At 38.8% G+C, this 26,881-nt stretch overlaps 1 protein-coding gene across 6 annotated transcripts in view; it reads right to left on the reverse strand.

Annotated features, from left to right (window-relative positions):
- Positions 1-26,881, reverse strand: part of LOC126278964 (muscle-specific protein 300 kDa) — a 1,270,985-nt gene that overhangs the window by 19,421 nt on the left and 1,224,683 nt on the right. For all 6 annotated transcript variants that reach the window (XM_049979256.1, XM_049979254.1, XM_049979257.1 and 3 more), the window contains 12 exons: positions 19,002-19,178; positions 17,834-18,010; positions 14,493-14,810; positions 13,577-13,906; positions 12,682-12,899; positions 12,112-12,403; positions 10,783-10,917; positions 10,503-10,648; positions 3,841-4,039; positions 3,363-3,641; positions 2,551-2,781; positions 428-792 (listed from right to left, as the gene is read on the reverse strand). In XM_049979256.1, the coding sequence (XP_049835213.1) occupies positions 428-792; positions 2,551-2,781; positions 3,363-3,641; positions 3,841-4,039; positions 10,503-10,648; positions 10,783-10,917; positions 12,112-12,403; positions 12,682-12,899; positions 13,577-13,906; positions 14,493-14,810; positions 17,834-18,010; positions 19,002-19,178 (2,867 nt within the window). The remainder of the gene's footprint in view (positions 1-427; positions 793-2,550; positions 2,782-3,362; positions 3,642-3,840; positions 4,040-10,502; positions 10,649-10,782; positions 10,918-12,111; positions 12,404-12,681; positions 12,900-13,576; positions 13,907-14,492; positions 14,811-17,833; positions 18,011-19,001; positions 19,179-26,881) is intronic.

A 26,881-nucleotide genomic window follows, 5' to 3' on the forward strand; every position in this document is an offset into this window, starting at 1 on the left:
TAGACAGTATTTTGAACTGGAAATTATCTGATCTCTTCCCAATATTTAGTTACACTGTGTGCCTAACCATTAACACAAGTACAAATGAAAAATGTATCACCTAAACTGAAACCTACACACAGTGATTTGAACATAATATTCAAAAATTTCCTTTGGTTAAGTCCGCAAAAGTTATATTAGATCAAAAATTATATATGCATCAAAAAGTTACAAACTTTCTATCAAAATTTAATTAACTTTGCTTTCAATTTTTGCACGAATACACCTGAAGGAGGAGGAAGGAGAGGAGGAAAAGAAATGAGATAAGGGATATTGCAGCTTCATTACTTTTCATGTACTCACAAAAAACAAGGTAGGAAGATCAAAAGTAGAATTATGTAGCAAATGAAAACATCCGATAATTGAACTGTGATGGGATGATAAATACCTGAGCTCCTTCTCCTGCTGCTCTCGTGCCTGTATATTTGCTACCATGCGGTCAAATCGCTCACCGAGCACTCTAACACGGTCTGCAGCAGCTCGATTCTCAGGAAGTAATGAGCTGAGATGCCTGACTAGCTCAATACTTGACCTTGCTGCAGCCAAAGCTTTTGATATTTCTGAAGAACGTGGAGTTATTTTTGTACGGCTTGCTACATCTTCTAGTTGGTCTAGGTTTGCTGAGCATTCTCTCATTGCTGATTCTAGCTCATAGCGATATGCATCATCTGATGTCAACTTAAGTGTGTCCACTTGAACAGCAGAATCTTGCTCAAAACGCAAAGTTTCAACTTGAATTGCAGAGTCCACAACCTGTCAAAAATGAAACATTTGAAAATATTTTAAGTTTAGTGGAAAAGTGTTGCTTGCACATACTTTGAAATATTTTCTCTAAATTATTTGTAAAGTCTGATCACAAAAATTTCACAAACTCTAGTAGTTCATTATTGTTGACAGTGTTGCTATTCCCCACATTCAATTGCCAAAAACAATACAAAAACCACAATGTATAAAATGACTACTGCAAGTATACAGAATTAGTGTACGAGCTCTTGCAACTAGCAAATTAATAGGGATTTAAAAGTGTAAATATTTTTTTATTTCTATATGGTAAGGATAGTTATGGCACAATGTAAACAATTTAAGAGTGAAGGAGATGAGCCACAAAATAGCAGAAGCATTGTGTCATCAACAGGCATAAGGAATGATAAATACCTGAGCTCCTTCTCCTCCTGCTCTTGTGCCAGCACATACACGATCAGACCACGTGTGGAGCAGTACGCAAGCGAGTGTGCCCCCCCCCCCACACACACACACACAGCTGTATGGTATCTCTCTCTCTCTCTCTCTCTCTCTCTCTCTCTCTCTCTCTCTCTCTCTCTCTCTGTGTGTGTGTGTGTGTGTGTGTGTGTGTGTGTGTGTGTGTGTGTGTGTGTGTGTGTGTGGGGCGGTCCTCCGCCCGCCCCCCCCCCCCCCCCCCTCTCAATGACTCAATGCTTTTTTTTATTTCTAAAAGTTTGTCACAATGAAGCAATTGCTCCATTATTATTAGTTTGGGAGCAGGGTGGCTGTTGGCAGGGGGGGAGGGGGGGGGGATTGTTGGAGACTACTATGATAAGCCCAAAAATTTAAATTAACTGAAACACATCTGGGCAAAAACACATACTTTAAATTTAATATTTGAAATTGAAACATTACAATGTGTAAATATTTTCTGCAATTGCTTAACAAAATAATGACAATCTCGATTTCTCAAATTTTTTTGATTGCCAATGGTTTTACTGTTTGGCAATGATGTGGAGTGCGTCAACAAATTTAGAAACATAATGCAGTAAAGTGTGAATATATGCTGATCATATACATGCTTTTCTTTTACATTAACTGTAATCTAATTTTACGTTTCATGATTTCAGTTTGTTGATGACCTTTAATTTACACGGGAATAGGTCAAATATTTCCCTGATTGCACACTGCGCTTCCTTATGTGCAAGAGTTAAGTTAAGTTGCAAGTATTGCAGAATTTTTTTGTGGCTATGTCATATTTAGGAATGTTACTATTATTCTTAAATTGCATCTAGTTCTTAATGCCAAATATCATAAGAAAGTATATATGTTGCAAGTCTAAGAGAATACTTCACTTCAGTTGAACTGTTGATGCACAGACAAGAAAATAAAGTTAATACAGATAAAAATTTTAAAGCTTAAGTCTTGAACGCTTGAGATGAAAATATATGAAGGCTTGTAGTGCATCTTGACAAACTGAAAAGAGTAACTACAGGATATAAAAAACAAGGAAAGCCATCGTATACAAATCCAAAAGGCCACACAGTACCAAAAAGGGTTAGGTATTTCCACTTTCTTTCATGTTTACATCAACAACAAAGTTGGATTTGACTAATAGATTGTATGTTTTATTGATCTGTATTATGTCACTATCTGATAATTATAGCCGATCCCAGAGTCCATTGCTATTACTCACAAGTCTGGCACCAATGGCAGTTTATAGATGCTGCAACTAACCAGTTGTTATGCTGAACAACAAATTAAACCAATGACTTTATAAACACAAACCTGGGAGCTGCACTTTTCCCGTAGTTGCCAGAAGCGTTCACGAATATCTGACCACAAAAGCTGGCATTCATTCAGCATGCCACGCAATTCAGATGTTTCTTCAGGGCTACATCGTTGTAATACTCGATTACCCACTTCCTCCACTTCTTGAACCAATGGTGACAATGCTTCCAGATCAGTCTCTAGCTGTGTTAACTGTGACGAGTCCAACTGTTCTGTTAAGTGCTGTGCCTGAGAAACATTACCCATCTTAAGTAATACAACTTATCATTATTGTAGGTCTTAAAAAATATGTAAAATGGACAAGTATCCTAAGTATAACTCCTCATACATAGTCATTATCACAAAATTATTAGGTAATTTTCAAGATTTTTGAATTGTAAAAACAAATTTAACACAATTAGAAATTGAAGTACATAATATGGTGAATAAGTATGCACTTTCCACAAGAGAATATGAACCCTCTGATTCTGACATACAAATACAGTAATGTTTATTATTGTGTAAAATGAGATTACTTAATGTCTTACTGAGCGTAGCTTCTCAATTGTTCTTCCCACTAATGGTTACATCTTGTGCACAGCACAACAATAAACACAAAAGAAATACCAATTTGTAAACAGTACACCATCTGTATCTACCCAACTTTCTGTAGTGCGAGTGCTAGAAATTATTATAACAAAATTAGAAACACTTAAAAGTGAAATGTAATGTACTGTTTCCTGACATGGACAACTAATAAAACCAATTTCAATCACATAGGAAATTTGTATCAACTTTCTGAAGGGCAGTGAAAGTGAACAAAGTATTACCTGTGTAAGACTAATGTCAAACTGCGTGAGAGCAACAAGTGCTCTACTGTGTGCACCAGCGAAGTCCCGGTATCGCTGCAGTTCTCTGAATAGCCGCTGTTGAGCAGCAGCTGCAGCAGGTGCTAGGTCATGCCAACGGCGAAGCACCGATCGAGCTCCAGATGTCAATTGCCGCATATTCTCTGGTTCGAGGAGAGTACTTTCTTTGTGCAGACGGGAGTAAGACTGGTCCAGGATGCGGAGGGCTGGAGCACGTGTCTCCACCTCCTTCAGCACACCCTAATCCAAAACAGACAACAGTTAGGTACGTTTCTAATCAGCTATGCTGGTTCTAAATTGTAAAAATAATAAATAATCTAAATGAATTCTCCTGCAGCATATAAGTTACTCTAATTTCTACTTAAAAGTTCTAGTGGACTTCTCTACATACTCTTGATGTTTTTCACTACTTCTCACTGCTCTTATTACTACAACTCACATCGATTCGTGAAACAAAAGACTGGATCTCAGATTGTGACCGCAGATCCTGCCGACTGTCAAGTTCCTTCAAAACCAGCTCCTGTGCAGTGAGCCAGTCTTCTTGTTCGGTGCAGAGCTTCTGTAAGTCCTGTATCAACTGGCAGACGGCAATGATACGTCGCTTGCGTTCTGCCGACTGGCCACAGACATTCTTCCACCTGAAACAATTACAATACAATTCTCTTTAGTTTCTAAAAAGAGTTGTATTAATTAAATATCAACACCACACTTCAATATTGTCAGCTTGCTACCTTCAGCACTTGCAATGCCTGAGTGTTAATCATTCTCTAGCTTCATACAACTTTCTGAATCTGGTATAGAATGTCAACTTCATCTGCAAAATGGATAAAGTTTAATTCTGTGTGATCTAAATATTCTTTGTTTGGAATAGTTTATCACAACATGAATGGCTGCATCCGAGTGTACTTGCAGCTCTCTTAAGAAGATTACATAAAGAATTTTCTAATAATGCAACCACAAGTGATAATACCAAGGAAATAACACAGTATGGTAGTGGATGGCTTCTTTTTTATTGTTATTAATTTGTAGAGAATGGATTGCTATGAATATTTAAGACTGTTAAAAATTGTATGCCAGACCAACATTCCAACATGGACCCTGCCTTTAACGAACAGTGCACTACTCATATCAACTGCACTATTAGTGTAGGCCAGAGTGGCCGATTCAAAAGTTTCAACTTGCATCTTGCCTCTTTCCACACGTCATTGGCTGCAGGAGAATACTAAGGTATGAAGGGTATCCAGTGATAAATTACATCTTTCAGGCGTGTACGAATAGCACAAGTGGTCGCCCAATAAAGACAAGAATCAAGCTTGAAATTCTGTTCTGGATTATAATTTCAAATTCACACATCTGTTCATTTAACAACCAGTAACTAAAGGTGTGTGCATATTCATAATCTATTTTATATTAGAAGAATATAAATGGCACATTTTGCAAGACGAATTAACTATGACAAAGGCCACATTTTGTTAACATCTGTTGAAAATCAAAGGAAAGACTGATTTCTCAGCAATATTTGACAAATTTAAACTTAATTCAAATGATTGTGATCCCAGTTTGCTGAGACTTAGATACATCACTTTATCTATGTACAGGGCAGCAACGAAATGTTGGGTAGAAGACAGTGGGCTCAAATAAATAAAGCTAATGAAGGAAAGTTATGATAAGTGTTTCCCAAGGTGTGAAAAGGATTCTTCTTACCCTCCATCTCCTCTAACCAATTATTTCGACATGATCATTTCCAACCAAATACTGTGCTCACATCTGAATGCTGATAATAATAACTGATTTGAAGATTTAACTGAGCACTGAATACCAAGTACGATACATATGAAATAGATACATCAAAACAATGCTGCTGATTAGTATCAAAACAGCTCTTCCCCCCCTCCCCCCCCCCCCCTCTCTCTCTCTCTCTCTCTCTCTCTCTCTCTCTCTCTCTCTCTCTCTCTCTCTCACACACACACACACACACACACACACACACACCACACAAGAAGATTTAGAAGATCATAAATGCACACATACACACATTAGGAAATTTGTGATTCCATTACTGTGAAATTGTGACCTCAGGTGTTACTGCTTAAAATAGAAGGTGGTCAAAATGAAACTGGCACGGAAAATATTTGTAAGATTCAGTGGAATTGGCCCCTGTTACTGATCAGAACTGCCCATCACAGAATATAGTGGAAACTGTGATTCTGACCCACCAATTGATTGTTGTCACGTGTGTGCATGCGCATCTCCCACACGCTCTTTCCCAAGTACTTCACAGTGTTATTACATTTGAGAGAGTGAGGGCAACAGATGTGTTTAATGAGCAGTAGAAACCAACATAAAATGGTGCTCACAATACAATATTACATCTTCACGGTTTAGTATCATGTGAAGCACTATTTGTGCAGAACAGTTTCTGCAAAAGTTTATGACTTAAAAGTGTTTCGGCAAAGTCTCCAGTGAAGTCTGCAATGCAAAACTTAGTGGCAAAACTGCACAAAGAAGGCTCTGCAGCAAATAAAAAAGGTAACTAACCGAAAAGAAAACATTATTCGAATGAAGGAAAGCCTATAACAAAGTCCAATGAGACCTCCACACCACTTATCTGTGCATTTGGGAATTGAAGAGATTACTGTGTTGAAACATTATCAAAAAAGGACTGCAGCATCTGTATCGTTAATAATTTGCTGTTATGCACAACTTAAGGTGTCCAGATAAGCTTTCACATGGTGATTGCTGCCAGTGGTTTCTGAGTGAAGTGGAATCAGGCTTTTTGGATCACCGATTTTCCATTTCTTCAGGTGAGTGCTGGTCCAGCATGTCAGGATATGCAAAGTCACAGAACATGCAGCATTATACACCAAAAATCCCCATTGGTACTTTGCACAGCTGTTGCAATATCTCAAAACTGGCGTTAGTGCACAATGACTGGTGTCCAAATCACAATATAATTACTTCACTAACCGTTAATGCTGACCAATATGTCCATATTCTGTTTAATCCATGCGTGGATCACCTAACATAAAATTAACAACTGTATGGATATTTTCAGCAATGTACTACAACAGCATGTATTGCCTTGACAACCTTGTGTTATGGCCATGAGATGTTTGGTGAGGAGAGGACACAGTGGAACCCCCTGGTTGTGTTGGTCACCTGATCTCACTCCTTACGATTTTTACCCATGAGGAAAATTGAAGGGTCAGATATCCTCGCGCACTGGGAGCTACTACAGCAGAATATTGAAAACACTGTTGCAGCTATCCGTCAGGTAGAGCACACCAATTTGATAAACCTACCAAAGTGCTCCATAGACATCACTGGTGGCCATTTCCAACATCTGCTGTAATGTTCATTTAAAAGGATCAATTCCGCATCAGTTTTGTAAAAAAATTTTGGGTTCAGGCTTGGGGTATCACGCTAAGAGGGGTGCCAGAGGCTTTAATATTTCCATACAGGACACAATTAGTAGTGGTTGCTTGGGGGGACAAGCTGTCAGGGGTACCGAGGGTGCTTGAGTACAAGGTTTGTATACAGTGTCACAATTAGTAGAGAAAAATGACAAGTGTGAAAGTGGAAGTGTCAACAGGGGGTTAGGAAGACTGTCAAATGCCTTGTGTGAAGAGATGTTCTTGAACCAGTCCTGCGCATAAGAGTTTCCACCAGATTATGATTGTACATGGTTATACATTCATTAAATGGCTGTGCTTCATGCTGCAGAATGAAAACTTTTGAGACAAGACTAAACTATTTTTAGACTGTTAGCTAGTTACGCTTCGGCCTAATGTCAATAGCTATTATTTCACTTCATGAAATTCATAATCTATGGCAATGATATACAAAATGGAAAATAGCCTGATGGAAAAAAAAAAAAAACTGCAACACCAAGAAGGCATTGAGCAACATAAGCGATAGTTGGTAGGTATGTTTCTACATCTCAGAGATGATGTCTATTAAAATTTTGCACCAGGTGCATTAGAGTGGTGATAGTGGTGCCATTATGAGGATCCAAATCAGGTTTGCTTTTAATACACACTTTAATGGTTATGAGCGTAAGTTACCCTTCAGATTAAACATGGTGAGCTGTTAGTCAAGAATTCCTTTCAGGTGACAAAGACACCATTATCAACACTCACCTAGTTTGAACGAAGTTGTGTAATAGGGTACAAGAAGCTGGATGTCCCTTCTATCTATTGCAGGTGGATTTGGCAGGAATGTAGCCAATGTACATGATTGCTGGCAGTGGTGGTCATGAGAATGTATGGTCACCAGAAGAGTGAGCTTCCAACAGCCATGTGGCACACCCGTGAGGGAAGACTATCTTGTTCAGTGTATGGCTCTGGCACACTGTACTGCATCTGCAGCAATAATATGAGCACCAGTTGGCACCACAGTGACAACAAACTGCCTCAAATCAGTTATTTTAAGGACAGCTCTGAGCCGTAAACCATGTAGTGTACATTACACTGACCCCAAACCACTACTATTTGCGACTTCAATGGTGTCAAGTGAGTGCTCATTGGAGGGCAGGTTGGAGATCTGTTGTATCTTCTGATGAAAGCCGATTCTGCCTCGGTGCCAGTGATGACCATGTGATGGTCAGGAGGAACCAGTTCAGTGCAGCCAACGCACACTGGACCTACATGTAGAGTTGTGTTCTGGGGTGCAATTTCGTATGACAGTAGAGTTAACCCACGCACCCCGACGGCAAAATTTTATGCCATTCACGAACAGCATTCCAGAGGATGTTTTCCAACAGGATAATGCTAACCCACATACTGCTGTTGAAACCCAACATGCCCTACAGTGTCTACATGCTGCCTTGGCTTGCTCAATCATCAGCTCTGTCTCCAATCGAGCACATATGGGACATCAATGAATTTCAACTTCAGCATCAACAACAAACAGCATTAAGTGTCACTGTATCAACTGACCAAGTGCAACAGGCATGGAACTCTATTACATGAACTGACATCTGGCACCCATACAACACAATGCATGCACATCTGCCTGCTTGCATTCAACGTTCTCTCGGTTACACCAGTCATTAAAGTACCAGCATTTCACACTTGCAATGGCTTATCTCATGCTTACATTAACCTGTGATCTTGTAACATTAATCACCTAGACAAATATATTGCAGAAAGTTCATTACTCTACATTAATTATTTTTTGGTGTTGCAATTTTTTTCTGACTGTGTATGTATATGATGGCACTCAGAATACTTCAAAAATTCAAGGGAGATTTCTGCAGTAATGTCTAAAATGGATATCCTTACAATCAGACTTATCTTCTGAACTAAGAGAATTGCTATTATGTGAGTTATTAACCCTAACTGGGGTATAAGACAGCAAATATTAACATAAACTACAAACGCACCTTTGTAGGATCTTTACCAGCGATCAATTCCACGTTAAGGCAAAGATTCATGACCTGGGTCATTTGAACATGTCAAGGATATAACAGGAACAACTGTACCTGTAGCAAATTTGGATTTCCTGTGAGCTGAAATCATTATCTTGCTCTATTTACAGATCACCTAATTTTTAATACTGCATTTTCTTGAACCTATCGAGGGACATTGAATAGTGTTGAATTTTTGACTATTCTTCAATACACTGAGGAGCATGTCAATTCTGAGTTCATCACCCTTTCCAATTCCAGATGAGTGGTGGAACTATTAAAGACATCTAATGCAGTGGAAAATACAACTTTACAACAGCATATCACATCATGAATCTGATGTTATAGATCACCACAAATACAGGAATCAGGAAGTTACAATGTACTGGGTAAAAGCACACTGTGGAACACCTACCAATGAAACAGCGGACAAGCTAGTTAAAGCAACCATCTATGATGGAGTGAGGGGATATATGGAATTACCAACTACAAATCTTTTAAATGCTATTATACCAACATCAGAGAGAAGTTGAATACAGAACTGCAAGAGACCTGCAAATGCAAATGTAAAGATTATGTCACATTGAACCCAATGCTGAATTCTAACTTCTGGCACGAGAAAAATCAATGCTCCCAATGACCAACAAATATTATAAAGTAACTCACATTCAACAATGGCTGTTATGGGAAGCACTTACATCATATTTGTCTGGTTGCATCACTGCATCTGTGGTGAAAAGAAGCGTGTCAGTCACATCTGTTTTGACTGCACGGACAGATATAGCACAGCCAGCCACCTCCTACAATGTCTGGTCACTATCGGATGCTGTTTGCCGATATGTGTAGCTGTACTGCTCTGCTTGAAAGACTTGACAGTATACTGCCTGTTGTATACTTTTTGTTGGAATAGCAGGTCAACTTCTAATATGATTATACTGTAACTTTATGTTTATTATGATCTGTAATGTATTAAATCCAATGTGTACACTGCTCCTCAATGTGTTAAATCTAAATGTATGACAATGGCTATACCAGTCCTGATCAGACGGAGGGAAGAGTGGGGGGAGGGGAGGGGGAGAAGTAGTGTATAAATTACATTTACATTAAACTAAACCAGTGTAGGATGTCTTATGAATAATTTGTTTGCTGATGTCAAGTGTACTGTACAATTCTCAAAGATGATAAATTTGCAACACTTAAAAGTGTCAAATCTATAACATAAATCACTGAAACTCAGTAAAACAATTTTGTGGACTACACAATCAGAATGTTTGGCTAGAACACAGAAGATACCAATAACTCTGACATTATATTATTTAAACAATCTGATCTACCAAAAAACAGAATTATCAAGCATCATTTGTTGACACATCTTCTTGGAAAATGAAATGACATCTACTAATAATGTGCTCTCCAGCTCTCGTATGTGCCAATTTCTCGAGGAACTCTGGAAGCTAGTTAGCAGACAGATCGAATAGTAGTAAAAATATTGTCATCAGCTCTTTTTAAATAATGGTTTCGTAACAGCACATTTTAGTGTTTCTATAACGGTACCTTGCTGCAAAAATTCATTAAAGACTCATCATTTTATGTTTTCCAGCAAATAAATTTAAATTTTGACTGTGTAAAACAAGAAGCTGTTAGTAATGCAACGATAAAAGTGAGGTAATAGCAAACGCACTGGTGATACATACCGTTGTTCCAACATATCAGTTGCTATAGTAATAGATTCTGTATTTATTGTAGCTTTGCATGCTTCACAGTTTGTCAGAAGCAGCTCACAAAGATTAAGTACTTCTCCCACATTACTGCTTTGTTTCTCAATTGCTTTCTGTAATTCCTGAAAAATAAAGGATGATACTTTCAGCACATATGACAAGACACCTCAGATTGGCATAAAGTGGAACCTGAAATGAGAAAATAAAATGGTTGTACTTAAGTAAGGAAAATTGTAAATTTTAGAGATATACAGACCTCATGTTCACGGAGCTTTTGGTCAACAGTCTCCTTACTGCAGGTTTCAAATACTAATGGAGTGGCCAGCTTTGATTCAACCTGGTGAAGCCATGCACGTAGCTCAGCAAGGCGCAGTTCTAACTGAGACATGGTCTGCAAAGTAATGATGAAAATGATGGTTAATTTGTATCTGAAAGATTAAACTACTTTCAAGTTCTATGGTTTTTTATATATGAACATTTTCTTCATTATATTAATACTCTGCTGTGGATTTTGCAGGAAATGGTAAAATATGAGGTTTAGCATTTATGGTGACTATCTCATTAGCAACCAATCAATTCTGTACAACAACATAGAACAATTTACTCTGGAAATTCAAATAGTAGCAACCTTGGAACATTTAAGAACAAAATGCACTGTTGTGTGTCTCAATGGCTCATTTCCATTCAAACAACAACAACGGTGACATGTATGTTTATTACACAATTTTTCTATTAGTGATGCAGCCATGACTTATGTAGCCTACGTTCTTCCTACTGGAACTTTATCTGTCTCAGTCTGTACTTTATCTTTTTTATTCCTATTCTGTGAGCTTCTTCCTTATAAGAATATAACAAACCTAGCACTTTTCACATTAAATTCATTGATTAAAAATCTATAGTAATAATATAGCACATTTAAAATTATACAATGTAATTTACACATCTGCTTGAATAAACTAAAGAGCAGAGCAAATTTTTTAAACTGAAGTGTGGTATTTCAGTCAATGCCACATTGGGGGATGTGCCAGTGATGAGCATGAAATGATGATGAGGACAACACAACACCAAGTCCCTGAGCGGAGAAAATCTGCAATTTGGCTGGGAATCAAACTCGGGCTCACTGGCATGAGAGGTGAGCATGTTATCAGACAGCTAAGCAGGCAGACACTTATCATGTAATAAAAGAATTACTGATGTATTTCCTATTAAAAAAGTTTACAAAATATTTGTTTCTCTGCCAACAGTTCACAACGATCACAAGCTTTGAATGTGCTGCTTACACTATGAAACCTGGAGTTTAGTGATAATGTGAAAAAAACATAGCAAAAATTCTTTAATACATTTTAGGCACTTTTCAACATACTGTTTAACACTGCTCTGCATACTTACAAACTGGTGTTCTTTTCTATTAGCAGAAAAAACAAATAATAAGGATATTGCACATCAAATGAAATATTTATACATCTTTTTCCACTTACAATGCTGGACTAAGAAGCAATGGTCATTGTGGTGGAGGAGGGGGGAGGGGGGGATGGGTGGAGAAGTAAAACTTAGTAACATGTTACTGAAAGAGAGAGTGTCACACCTGCAGCAGTTCAGCAAGTCGTGCTGCACGAGAGCGACCAAGATCCTGCAGTTCTCGCCATCGAGTCTCAACCCGTTCGACACGTTCCTTTAATTCAGGATCAGCATTTGTATCCATCTCAGCAAGCAATTCACGTCCGGTTCGAGTCAGCCACTCTGCTTCTCGCCTCTTAAGGGCTACTTCAGCCTGCAATTCTGTCTCTAGTCTCCTTAGAACCTCTTCAGCATCTGCAGTGCTGCTGCGCTCCAAACGTGCTTCAACTTCTGATGCCCAAGTCATGAAGCGAGATTGCCTGCAATCCAATTTTCTTATGATAATGCACGTTTTGAAATAAGCTGATAGAAAAATAACATTTTTATCATTACCATGAAATATAAATCCTAGTAATGTGATAGCATCATGACACCTAGAGGCTATTGGCTTCTGTGAATCTTACAAGCAATATAGAAAAGTCACATCCTATGCAGTAAGTTTACTACATACAAGCTATAAATCACTAGTCATAAGAATCAAAAGCACAAATAGCCTTTGAAAGCATGCAATTGTGTCTCCTCATAAGGGAATAAATACCTAGTATCAAACAACGTCCTTAATCCAATACGCTCCTCGAGTCTGTGGCAAAGCAGTGTCAGTTGGTGCTCCAGATCAGCTTGTGCTTGCCACAGCAACCATGCTCGCTGTGTTGCTGCCTTCATATCCTGTGGTGCAGCACACTCCTTCAATTGCTCCAATGTTACTCCAAGGGACTCTAAGTCAGCAGTACGATCTGCTAGCTGTGTACGTAGTTCCTAGAATAGAGACAATAAGTATACAAAACTGAAAAACTTCATCACACACACACACATACACACACACACACACACACACACACACACACACACACACACACACACAGAAGCAATATCTGTCACTAAATATCCATCTTTTTCTCTCACAATTTGACAACAGGATTTAGTAACAACATGACGAACACATTATGTAAAATCCTATCCAAAGCATATATGGATCTTATGTACTTAGCAAATAGTATTAACATACATTAATTTAAAATATGTCGGTTATCTTCTTCCTTATACTGGGTGGATAATATGTCCAATTACTTTAAAACCTACTCATCAGGTACTGAAAACTGTTTATGCCACTTTTTGTAGCAACAGAAGCCTGTATCTCAGAAGTGGGTGATAAATTACACACCTCAAAATCAGTTAGATGTCATGTTCATTTATATATCTTACATTTACTTCAAAATTGCTGCTTTTGCTATGTGCATTGATATTATCACTCTTTAAAGCACAGTATTGCATTCTTTCTACTGGAGATAATGTTTCAAGATTTTTTCCAGCTGTTAGATACTTCTTTCATGATGAAATCTTAATTTCAAAAAGTGTGTGAGTGTGTGTGTGTGTGTGGGGGGGGGGGGGGGGGACACCAGTGAACATTTGCTTAGAAATGATATTGCTCTCACCTTCAGCCGTTCAAGGCGTTCAGAGACGGCATTGACTGAAACAGGAGTGTCTGCACCACTCTGTTCAATTGTGGAGCGTACTTCATTGAATGCTGTTGTCACTGCTGCAGCTTGCTGCTCAAAAGAAGCAGCTAAGTTTGAAATTCGCTCCAAAAATTCACGCCAAGTTTCAAGTGCTGCACCCAAGTTGGAAATCCTTTGAACAATAGCTGCATGCTCCATACGGATTGATGTAGCGAGTGCTTCATCACAAAATGTCAGCAAGGAAGACTGTTGTTGTTGAAGTGATTCAGCCTGCGCCTCACCAGATGGAATCTTCTCAATCAATGCCTAGAACGCAACATACAAGCAACCATGAATACTTTCCACTGTGAGACATGCTTTTTATTATAGGACATGAATACAGTAACATCACCACTACAGCTTTTCTGCCAATACCAGAGAATAATGACTCCTAGAGTCACCACTGAAATGAATCAATACAATTTATGATAAAATAAGTAATGATGTAAAAATAATGTATGCAGCTCTTGAAACCAATACGCTACTTTATCGAAGTATTTAGAAGTCTTTTTGGAAGCTTATTACAAATAATGGCACAACAGCAAGCATGTTTAGAAAACTCTTACACTAAGAATACCTATTTAGTGAAAGTGTGATAAGTTCATTTCTTCCGTTCTCTGACTTTTTCTAATGATATAACCCTAAGAAAAGTCTGATTACTTTTAAAAACAAGAAATTAAATTAATGGTGCATTTCTCGATATTCAGTCAAGTTTGTATTTCTTGGCTTGGTTGTCAAAATATGCAAAATGGAAATACAAACTCAGCTGAACACTCAGAAGTAAACAATTAATCAATCATACCTTGAAAACATGAGATTTCACAGTGAATTAAATGATCATGAATTTACTCACTTGTATCCGAAGAAGAATTTTGGGCAGACAGCGTAGATGTATGTACCGAAGCTGAAGGCGTGCCCTCTCCCTCTCGGTGTCTCGTAACCAAGCCAAGAGAACTGCCTGATCCTGTCGATAACGATCCCAGGCATCCAGGCGAGCGCGTACCTCTGCATGACGATCCATAATACGGGCCAATGTCTCATTGTGGAGATTTGTCAGTGAAGCAAACTGTTCCACTACTGACGATTCTATTAAACCACTGCCCAAAAGCCCATCCGAGTCATTTTTGGACAGCAACACATTCTGCTGGTTGGTCAGTAGATTCTGATGTACCTGCATACAAGATAAGATGTTGAATTTTCACTACACTATAAAAAAATGTCCATTTAACTTCAACATCAAGATAACTGATAATATGATAAAAAAGCTCTATGCTGAATAACGAAAGGTAACATTTTACAATTTTTAGTAGTGAATTGTGACATAGCTTAAATGTTAAAATGACTTGTTTTAAATTTGCCAGAATTCTTTAAACAAATCCTCTTTACATGTAGATGCTGTTCATTAAAACAAACACTAATTTATTTTTCTTTCTTTTGGAAATACACAAAATTGAACTGCTTATTCAAAAGTTTTTAAGAGCTATGAATGAACTGCACTAAAGCCAGTATAATATGCGAGTCTGATAAATTGGGTGCTGACATTAACTGTTGGCAAGTTTGCAAAGCAGAAACTTTTATTAGAGGAAAAGAAAAACAAAAGCAAGCATGCTATAATGACATTTCAATTTATAATTAACTTCCAGATTAATAAGAATTGGTTAAAAATGAAATAGTTCATGGTCTTGTTTTGACAAATTGGAATTTGAGTTTTAACACTTTCAAAAACAAAAAGATAAACATCAAGATTTACAGTCAATATTGTACTTCCATTCAATAAAGAAAATTAGGTGTGATGAGAAAATCTAATAGCCAATTTGTGCCATGTTCAAGTACAAATACAAAAAGAAAACACTCTTCAGTTTTACAGTAGTTCATTCACATTACAAAATGCAGCATCTCATTGGCATTTTACTTACAAAGACTCTGAATGAATAGGAATCGTAAATAATTTCCCTTGTTTAATAAGAAGGACTATCTTTTGAGATTGCACTTTTAAAGAACATATGAATGAGGGACCAAATAGATGTAATTTTGCTCAACATTAGGAAGTGTTTTCCTTTTATAATATTATCATCATGTTTTGCCAAGCACCAACAGAAATTCAGTCACTATAAATTTAATCTAAAATATTTACAAAATAATGGTTTTTGTTCCATTAAGAGTCCCTCTTGAACTTTCTATTCCGAAAGAATGGAAAAAGAAGTATAAGGAAATGTACTGCAATCCATATTTATCTTAGAGAACTAGATTACTGGCACAGTACATAGTGATCTCATTGCAATACCAACAACAAAAATTTGATATATATATATATATATATATATATATATATATATATATATATATATATATATATATATATAAGATTTATCGTGTTTTAGGTCATGACATTACTAGACGTGGAGCTCTCATGTTGAACAAGGAGAAGAAATAACATTAGCCTTCATCTGCCAGAAAGGAGTCATCCAGGCATTCACCTTCCAAAATTTAGGAAAGCCACCACAATCAGCATCGTGCCACTTTGCAAACTCAATACTTTGAAGACTTTTGTGTGTTAAAACAGATTCTTCACCATTACATGTTTGCACCTGTTACTGTCCTTCAAAGCAGTCACCAGTGTTGTGTAGAACCCGCTGCCAGTGATGTGGAAGGTGTAGTATACCATTAGCAGAGCCTGTTCTGTTGATGGTGCGAATAGAATGGTCTACTGTCTGTTGAATCTCTGGAACAGTTCTGAAGTGAATGTCATGAAGTGAGTCCTTCATCTTCGGAATCAAATCAAGTCACAAGGGCTCAAGTCCAGGGGGTACAGTGGATAATACAGTACATCCCAGTCCCATCAGCTGAACAAAGCAGCCACAGCTTCACCCGCGCATTGTCATGCAAAATGATAGGTGGGTTGCGCAGAAAAGTGTCACCGCTTCATTCGCAAAGCTGGTCACAGTTGATGCTCCAAAAACAAACAGTAATACTGTGCACAGATGGTCTGCTGTGGAGGACCATATTGGATTAAGGACATTGTTTGATACCAGGTATTTATTCCCTTATTATAACACCATCAAGGTCGTACCCGAGAATCACCGTAACTTTCACTTCAGAACTGTTTCAGACATTCGACATGCAGTAGACCGCTCTATTCGCACTATCAACAGAACAGGCTCTGCTAACGGTATACTATGCCTTCCACATTGCTTGCAACGGGTTCTACACAATGCTGGTGACTACTTTAATGGGCAGTAACAGATGCAAACATGTAACTCTTTTGTATCGGTTGTGAATAAACAGTTGCCATTATTTAAGTTCCAACCTTCATGTATATATTATTTGCTCCTCATAAATTACTAATAGTGCATAAAACATTAACTGGAAATTAAGCGTTGAGAACGCATTCCAGTCCAAAAATTTTCTTCCTATAGTTTTACTTTCTATTTCCTTGATATGAATGTAGAAAACTCATTCATTACATCACTAAAGTCAAATTTAGAAACTGTGATGTATTCAATCAAGAAGGTAGCTGAATCTGACAGTCTGATCCACCTATACTTGACATTCAGTAGTTTTTTATGATTTGTAATTTGCTGAAACTGCAGTGACAAGATGCTGGCGTCACTGCAATTGTCATGCATACCCTCAACGCTATTTCCCTGTTTGGATAAGCAACTCATAATCCATGGTTTGAGGGGGAGGGGAGTGTCTATGCCCCCCCCCCCCCCACTCCGTTTTTGTGGCCCCTCTGTGTCTAGGTCCTTGGCAGGGGTCTATTTTGCCATAGCCTTGGGGCAATCCTAATTAATGCACACTTCACGCCCTAGCCTCAGTACATTCCTGATTAATGCACACTTTTATGTATAAGTACATACTTTTTGAAGTAAAATAATAACCTATTCACAATAAGTATGTTGCTTTTTAATGTTAGTCACCACAACAGTACGATATATTTGAAATAACAGCACCCAAGTGCACTAGTAATGCATGAAGTAGGGGCTAACAAGAAATACTTTGAATCTAGTTTTTTTAATTCCTGGACACATGGAATTCCTGCAAGAAACTTTTTATAGATCAACTGAAAATATACATCCGCATTCTACAACTCAGACAATTTAGCGTATTAAATATACTTTATTTCTTGTGTAGTGATTGCATAAACATAACTTACTTTATTTCTGAAAATTTTATATATATATTTTAACTTACTTCACAAAGGTGCTGGTGTTCAGCAAGGGCCTTATAATCTCCAGGGACTCCAGCAGAAAGGAATGCTTGGACATGCACAAGGTACTCTTGCCACAAACGTAATGCTGCAGCACCATCTTGTCCACGAACCAAGCGAGCTGACAACCGATGGTATTGTTGGAAAGTCTCACGGAATACCTGTAGTGTAAAATGTAACACATTTTATTTCCAGTATGAAGTCCTTCAAGCTATATTTAAAACATGATATACCATTTTCCTGGACAAATCTCACTATTATTTTACAAACTATTTTCTGATTTACATTCCACTGACCATTCCTGCTGTTAAAAATATAAATATTCTAATATTCAAACATCTACCTGTAATTACATTGTATCATTAAATATTGTATAGGATATGATTACTAATTTAGGATTATACTGTGGAGTATGCAAAAAATAATGAACGAGTAATGACTGATAGAAACAGACAAGATTAGTGTACTCCCCCACCCCCACAAAATCTCCGCTTCCCACTTCACCTCTATCAGTGACTGATAAATTGGTACATTTTCTAATGGCAAGTATTAATCATCTAGATCGCAACGTGAAATTTAAAAAATGCACACAATGCTCATTTCATTGTCACCTGCAATAAATGGCAGAGTCTACACTCAGCCTGTAAATAAAAACAATTGATTACATCAAATAATATTGGATGTATCAGATCACAAGCACTATGTCCTTTTAGTGGAGGAAAGCACCCTTTATGACAGGGCTAGTCTATAACAGTTTAGAACACCTCTAGTCTTATATGCTGAACAGAGATAAGCTACAGTTGCCTTGTCCCCCTCGTTATGGGTTCTGAATGATCTACCCTTCCTTTTTAAGCTTCTCCAATCCACCCCTCTCTTCTACTAAGGAGGAAACAATTAGCTCTGAAAGTCAGGGTTGTGGGCGTACTTGCATGTTTGTCTACTGGGAATGATGACATTTTGCCTCCTAAAAATAAGTTGTAATAAAAATCATGACATTTTGAAAAATTCTATAAAAAGTCCTATTATCTTTGGAGATGTGTGCGCAAGGGTATTTTTTTTTTTTTTTTTTACTCTTAAAATATTAAATGATCATAGTTCTGCATAGATCCAATGTCAGCTAAAAGAAGTTAGTTATTCTCAGTGTTTGTGTACCTGTTGCCAGAGAGCAAGCACTTCCACAACTGGTGCATCATCTACAGAGGTCTCTGCTGAGCCTCTCAACTGCTGCAGTTGTGACTCAGTCTTGCCCAAAGCCAGCAAATGGCTACGAAGGGCGCCCAGTTGTTGTTCAGCATCTTGCTCTGTTGCTTCTTCCACAGCAGCCAAGCTCTGAAATTGCATGTGATATAAGTTCAATTTGTTCCTTTCATAAAACTGTATTGGTATATTTTTAAACAAGTAAAACATTCTGATTACCATGACATATTAAATTTCAGAAAAACTGTACATCAGGTAGCATGTTTACATCAAATAATCTGGTGAATCATTATTACCAAATATTCAAGTTAATTCAAAATCAAGGTAACTGCTTAGGCACCTCTGAATGTAAAAAAGGAATTACAGATAGTGCCCTTTAATTGACAAATTGACATCTCTACTCGTTCCTGAGAGAAATGGTCTTAACAGATGGATGGATGGTGGGACAGACAGACAGACAGATGGGCAACAAATGGCAAAAAATATATTTTGTGATATAATAACAAATGAACAATTTTCGGTGTTTTTCGTTTACTTGTACAGTAAAACCATGGTTCTTGCCAAATTCCATGAGTTTAGCTCGACAGGAAGTACCCTATAGTTTTTGATGAGGTGTCTGCAAGTATCAAAATATGTGATATATATGGCCACATCTTTGGATTGCTTTGGCTTACGCAATATTTCACATAGATTTCAAATTGATGCTTTTACCAATTAATGAGTAAAAGGGACCTTAACAACAGACAGACAACAAAGTGATCTTCTAGGAGTTCCGTTTTTAACGACTGAGGGAGGGAGGGGAAGCGACAATATGGCAAAGTTTCCGTATTTTAATCTTACAATTGTGAGAATTGTGTTATTCTTAAGGCAATTTGAGTTCTGAAAGCACGCTTGATTTCCCATGCGATACAGCAATGGGAGCACACGCAGCGGAGAGTGATTGGAACTGTGGGCCGAAACAATTTGCGGCGAGAGCGGCGGGGCGCTCGCGTGGCCGGCTGGCGTTAGCGCTCTCCGCGCCCGCCAAACACAGCGCAGCGCTCACCCCGGAACCGTGATTCAATTAAAATTGCAAGGACGCGGGGCTTCATTAGATAATTGCACGTGCACGGGCAGCACGCCTATTTGCCTGTTTCTCAAGGCCGGCTTTGGGCACGCGAACAGAGCGCAGCTGCCGTGCCTGCCGCCATGTTGCCCCTGTCCTCAAGCCATGCTGCCGCACCCTGATCAGCAAGGCCGACAAAGTGGTCCATGAAGAAGGCGATCACGACTGCACGCTGGGTCGTTTAGGTGTAAACATCTCTCTGACGTTGAGCATGCTTACGGGCAGAGGAGACAGTGGGCTCGTTACTAGTAAACTTTTTTTTTTTTGGGGGGGGGGGGGGGGGGGGGGGGCAACTTACTAGTTCCGAATCGCAAAATGTTGGAATGGTTCGGTTGCTTGTATTTCGTCTCCTGCCACTGTCTACTTTCGCGTTCAAACAACATTGTGGCCATTAGCAATATAGAATCTACTAGTGAATGCAATGTTCTGAAAACTCACAACTTACTTGTAGCTACGGATACCATTACCCCACGTGTCAAGCACCGTCAATGTTCCGGTCGACCAAGACTGGTAACAACTAAGACTGCCCTGCTGTATACCAAGTACGTCAAACATCTTCACGTCTGCGTCTGTCATCCGGCACAGCTGTGAACTAACTACATAAGCCCTTCACAATCCGCCACAATAGTGGGAAACTGTCAGAGGTCTGGTAGAAGCATACGACGATGTGTGACGTTGCATCATTTTCATGGACGAATCTCCGTTCTACACTACCGGTACCAAAGGTAAATATCATATGGGAGTAAGGGGGGGGGGGGGGAGAGGCCACATTTTGCTAACGTTCCGGAAAACCACAGCCATAAATTCATACCATCTCTGGTAGAGAATCAGGGGCCTCTGACAGCACAGCAAAAAGTCAAAGACATCCTGCACTCACATGTTACCTTTCACGAAACAGTGCCCTGGTACAATTTTTCAACAGAACAACACTTGTTCATACACGGCTTGTCCCGTTTACGAATTATCTGAATTATACAGAAATGCTCTGTTTGGTTATTAAGATCCTCTGATTTGTCTGCATCAAGTTACATGTGGAACCAGCCCGGACGTATTTCCGCGCCAGCGCCAATATACAGGATATCTAGGCCCCATGCAACGGTATTGGGCCAGTTGGGCCAGCTTACCTCAAGAGAGGATACGACTGTTGAACGACACTCTTCCCAACCGAACCAGTGAAACATCCAAGGGGTGTGCAACATCCTACTGGCAAAGGACTACAAATTTCTTTATTCACTTGACTTGATTTAGTAAATACTGAGATAAAACCATTTATCTTTAGAACTCGTCAAATTTCATTTCACATTTCCTCTCCTTCCAGATGCTAGTTTTTGAAAGTTTTTTCGAAATTGCGATATATTATTTCGTTTATGCCATGTCATTGGTCCCCCCCCCCCCTCTTCTTCGCGATAGACACAACAGTGTTATCACCACTTCTGTAGTTTTTCTTCATTTATGGAAACCAACGTACTTCAATGCAGCACATACTCTGATTGGTCTTCTGTTTAAAATTATTCAGCACTCAGAACAGCTTCAATCTCTATTAACGGAAATGGGCGAGTTCTGCCGCGGCCGCGCAGGAATACAAGCATAAATCCAATTCGTGAAAACAGACAGGAAGGAAACTGTTGCAATTTGCTCGCAACAGTAGCGAGGTGGGCGTCGGCTGAGATTGGGCCGAATTATTCAGCGTGAGAATCAGGACAGCCCTCACTTCGTTGGAAATTTGTACAGCCTGGCGCACGAGCCAAGTCGTTCGTGCTCAGTGAGCTGCAGAATACATAATGCGAGGCGGACGGAAACAAATGGCGCGAATAGCTCAAGTTGTGCAGAAGTAGGTGGCGCGGCTCGCGTGCCGCAAACGGCATCGAGCGGGCGATCATAAAGACCTGGCTGCAATTAGCAGCCGGAAGTCCTGGTACGCGGGAGACTTCTCACGGGAACAGTACTGCTTAACAGCCGCACGCGAAATGCCAGCACTGCCGAGTGCTCTGCGACATATAATTCTATAAGGGGCGCGACGAGCGAAAACGTATCAGCCTCCAACAGGCGCTGGGAGAAGAACGACGAGCATTACTTCTACAGGGTGTTACAAAAAGGTACGGCCAAACTTTTTGAAAACATTCCTCACACACAAATAAAGATAAGATGTTATGTGAACATGTGTCCGGAAACGCTTAATTTCCATGTTAGAGCTCATTTTAGTTTCGTCAGTATGTACTGTACTTCCTCGATTCACCTCCATGACTTCATACGGGATACTACACCTTTGCTGCTAGAACATGTGCCTTTACAAGTACGACACAACATGTGGTTCATGCACGATGGAGGTCCTGCACATTTCAATCGAAGTGTTCGTACGCTTCTCAACAACAGATTCGGTGGCCGATGGATTGGTAGAGGCGGACCAGTTCCATGGCCTCCACGCTCTCCTGACCTCAACCCTCTTGACGTTCATTTATGGGGGCATTTGAAAGCTCTTGTCTACGTAACCCCGGTACCAAATGTAGATACTCTTCGTGCTCGTATTGTGGACGGCTGTGATACAATACGCCATTCTCCAGGGCTGCATCAGCGCATCAGGGATTCCATGCTACAGAGGGTGGATGCGTGTATCCTCGCTAACGGAGGACATTTTGAACATTTCCTGTCACAAAGTGTTTGAAGTCACGCTGGTACGTTCTGTTGCTGTGTGTTTCCATTCTATGATTAATAGGAAGTAATAAAATGAGCTCTAACATGGAAAGTAAGCGTTTCCGGACACATGCCCACTTAACATATTTTATTTCTTTGTGTGTGAGGAGTGTTTCCTGAAAGTTTGGCCGTACCTTTTTCAAACACCCTGTATACTAATTCTTTCACAAACGTACAAAGTTAGTTGCAAAGCCTCGCTTATGAGTGCCTTTCTAAGCCATAAATGATGGAATTTAAATGAAAAAATCTTATTCTGTCTTGATCACCACAATTAGCCGCTTCTTCAATAACATCTTGTTATGACTACTTGGCTTCAAGCACAAAATGGTTCAAATGGCTCTGAGCACTATGGGACTTAACATCATAGGTCATCAGTCCCCTAGAACTTAGAACTACTTAAACCTAACTAACCTAAGGACATCACACACCACCCAGCCATCACGGGGCAGAGAAAATCCCTGACCCCGGCGGGAATCGAACCCGGGAACCCGGGCGTGGTAAGCGAGAACGCTACCGCACGACCACGAGATGCGGGCATTCAAGCACACGTGTCATCATTACGTACATAAAAGTCAAGCCAATCCATAAAAATAAAATGTAATCTGAGCGGTTTTTAGAAAATTATATCCACTAACAGATAATGAAATGGCTTCATCGCTAGAGCTGTGATGGCCAAAAGCTATGGTGCCGAATGATTTTCTAGTTTTATAACGAATTAAGATGTTTGTAGGCGCGATTCGCTACGTTCCTAATACTATAGGCAACCCACAGACTTCCGCGGGAAAATAGATGATGCCCTCACAGTGATGGACGGAAATCTTCAATAACACATATTGGCAATAAGGTAATTTCCCTGCACCAATAAGATTTACTACAAGGTACAGTTAAGAAAGATGAGACGTTACTATATTGAGAAAGAAGAGGGGTGAAGACGTCACCTATCTTTAAAATATGCAACCGACATCTCATAGGCGAAGGTAAGTTATTATACGTAGACTGGGCTCAAAATTATCCTGGCTGATTAATGTAGCAGATGCTTTCAGTAACAGCAACTGCACACACAGGGCTAGCGTAGTAATATCCACATTCGTAACACTGTTCGTACTATTATCAAGCAATGTTATCGTAATTTATCTGGCTTTAGTAGCTTTAAAATTCCAAGCAACCCCCACCCTCAAGAGATGGACGGGAAGTTCATACATCGCCTACCCCATTTCCAATACAGCACCCAAAAATCCATCGAACAGTCAAACATATTAAAATATCTGGAGCTAACCTGCGATATTAAAATATCTGGAGCTAACCTGCGACTACAACACCAATTTATTAACTGTCCAAATTGGAAAAATCATTAGCACACTGTCAATGGGTAATTTCATCTTCTACACTTTAAAAAGCCTCATCGAGATTGTTGTTCTATTCAGTCTGAAGATACCCACATCCATTTGAACCTGTTTACTCTATTCACGAAGTCTTGGTCATCTGTACAACTGTTACTCCCTCACATTTCCATCCATTACGAAACTGACTATTCCTTAATGCTTCAATATGTCTCCTATCAACGTATCCCTTCTTTTTAGACAAATTATGACACAAATTTCTTTTCCCCACAATTCAAACTAATATCTCTCACTCACTATTTATCCGATCTATGCATCTAACAGTCAGCATTGTTCTATAGTACCACATTTCAAACAGTCTATCTCTAAAATGGTAAATTTATGTCATAAATCTCTCCCCAATTCGATCCAGTACATACCTCTAAAATAGTACATTTGTACCATAAATTTATCTTAGATTCGATCCAGCACATACATCTTCATTAATTCCCTGACCTACATTTCTAACCTTCAGCATTACTCAACATTTCAGAAGCTTCTATTATCTTTTTATCACATTAAAGGTAAGGCTGCACTATTAAAAAATACTAGATCTTTTCTGATGACAATATACTCCTGAGTAGCATCCATCCAGGAATCTGCTATCATTCACGCTGCAATACTACTGTGTTTGCCTGTCTTACAATTCTACATCACCCACCTAGACTTTTTGTTGCTCCTGCAACCACTGAAAATACTATTACCCTTCTTTGCGGATCATGTGTTTGGCTACATATCAGTGCTGAAATCAGTTGCATACATGGGATGAAGACGTCAATGATCAACTGGTTGTACCAAGTGTAGAGCTCTATAATCTCACGTGTGAAGAAAGGGGAGACAGTTGTGGCATGTGTTAAAGCAACTGTCACTGTGTTAAGTCATAGTAATTGATTACATGCTTCCGTGTCGTATTAATTTTTATTTTATATTTTGATTGCACGAATATGAAATGCCAAAAGGTGAGCAAATACCATGCATCTGTCTCTCCGTTGTTTGGTCAGGGAAAGGGCAGGATACCAAGTGGAATTTAAGCAAAAATCTCTGTCTCATTTATAAATGTCACTTGCTAATTACACCTAGAGTTTCCATGTCAGCTGTAGCTAACAAGTATTTCCTTTGTTGAAGCTCTTCCAACTAGCGAATTTTGGCCATTCAGACCATTTTCATGTACTGTGAGAGCCTACATGTATGGACATAGCAGTTCTGAGTGCGAGCATATAATAAGCGGATAATACTATGACATCTTCCCAGCGCTTGAAAATGTCCTCTAAGGCAAAATTACTTAACTGTGTGAGTTTCAATAAAAGTAAGTACTTGTAAGTAAGAAACAGCCGAGAAGGAAACTTTGCAATGTCTTTGAAAAAATTTACAGTTATGGTAGCCACAAGAAGAAAATGACTATCTCAACTGATTCCCTACCTTATATTAGCAAGTGATCTTATGGAGGAGGTGGTTTTCGCTTAAATTCTGCTAGGAATTCTGCACTCTGTCTGGTGGAACAAAGTAAGGACGAGGTTAATGCCATTCTGATACCTGTAGTTGGCTAGCACTAATTTCTGACACAGGTCATCTTAGGTTGTGCCGTAACATGACTAACAAGGAGAGGTAACTAGCGGTGGGATCGAGTTTTTGAAAAAGTCAATACAGTGATGTAGATCAAGGTTCAAGGAATCACACCCTGCTGCCATTCACCCTAGTGAGCCCTCCTTTGCGAAGAAAAAAAGAAAAAAAATCGGAATTTCACATGATGATCTGCAGCTTGCAAAACAGTATCAATTTATAGATTGGTTGCATAAAGTAATGGATACGGTACTGACATCACATGGAAAAAGTTGTAGTATGAATATCATCACTTTCCCTGAAGATTTTTTAAAATTTTTTATCGAAATGACTTTGACCACTACTTTTATTCAATTAATTGATTTACACGCATTTTTTATTTGTATTCCTTTATCACGTCATTTCAATCAACATATTAACTTCTTCAGTTGATCCTTTTTTTCCCTTCCTATCATTCTTTTTCCACTTGGAATCTTTGTGCATGTGAAATTAAAAATTTTTATTTATCTATAATCAGGTTTAAACATTCGAAAATACCGGTCTGTGGGTTGAAAAAACAAGAGCTGAAATAATATTCTTATACTGACTATGCAATAGTGTCAATAATGCATTTTTCGTTACGCGATGTACAGCTTTTGGATGGCAATCGTCACACAAACATTTAAAACATAAATTCTTGGTGCACTATATGCAATGATATAAATGAAACGCAAAATGAGAAATAGAAATAATGAATGCAATAACATTGACGAAAATATAGGATGATAAAATGGATCTTCATACACAACAATGATCAAAATCAAGTAAACAAGGATTCCAAGTGGAAAAAAGACTGATTGGGGGGGGGGGGGGGATGAATGCAAATGATGTATTTCATACGATGACTAATATAACGCAATAAAGGAATAGAATAAATTATATTTAAACCAATTAACTGAATAAAAGTAACGATGAAAGTCATTTCGATAAAGATTTTAAAATAAAATGTTTTAAAGCACCTGACAATATTCGAACCCACATAATTTTGCACGCGAGGTCAGCGCCTTTAGCACTACGCAATGCAACCAATCCGTAAAAAATAATTCTATTTTTGAAAAGTT

Source organism: Schistocerca gregaria, chromosome 6 (genome assembly GCF_023897955.1).
Source record: "Schistocerca gregaria isolate iqSchGreg1 chromosome 6, iqSchGreg1.2, whole genome shotgun sequence".
In the NCBI taxonomy this organism is placed as follows: domain Eukaryota; kingdom Metazoa; phylum Arthropoda; class Insecta; order Orthoptera; family Acrididae; genus Schistocerca; species Schistocerca gregaria.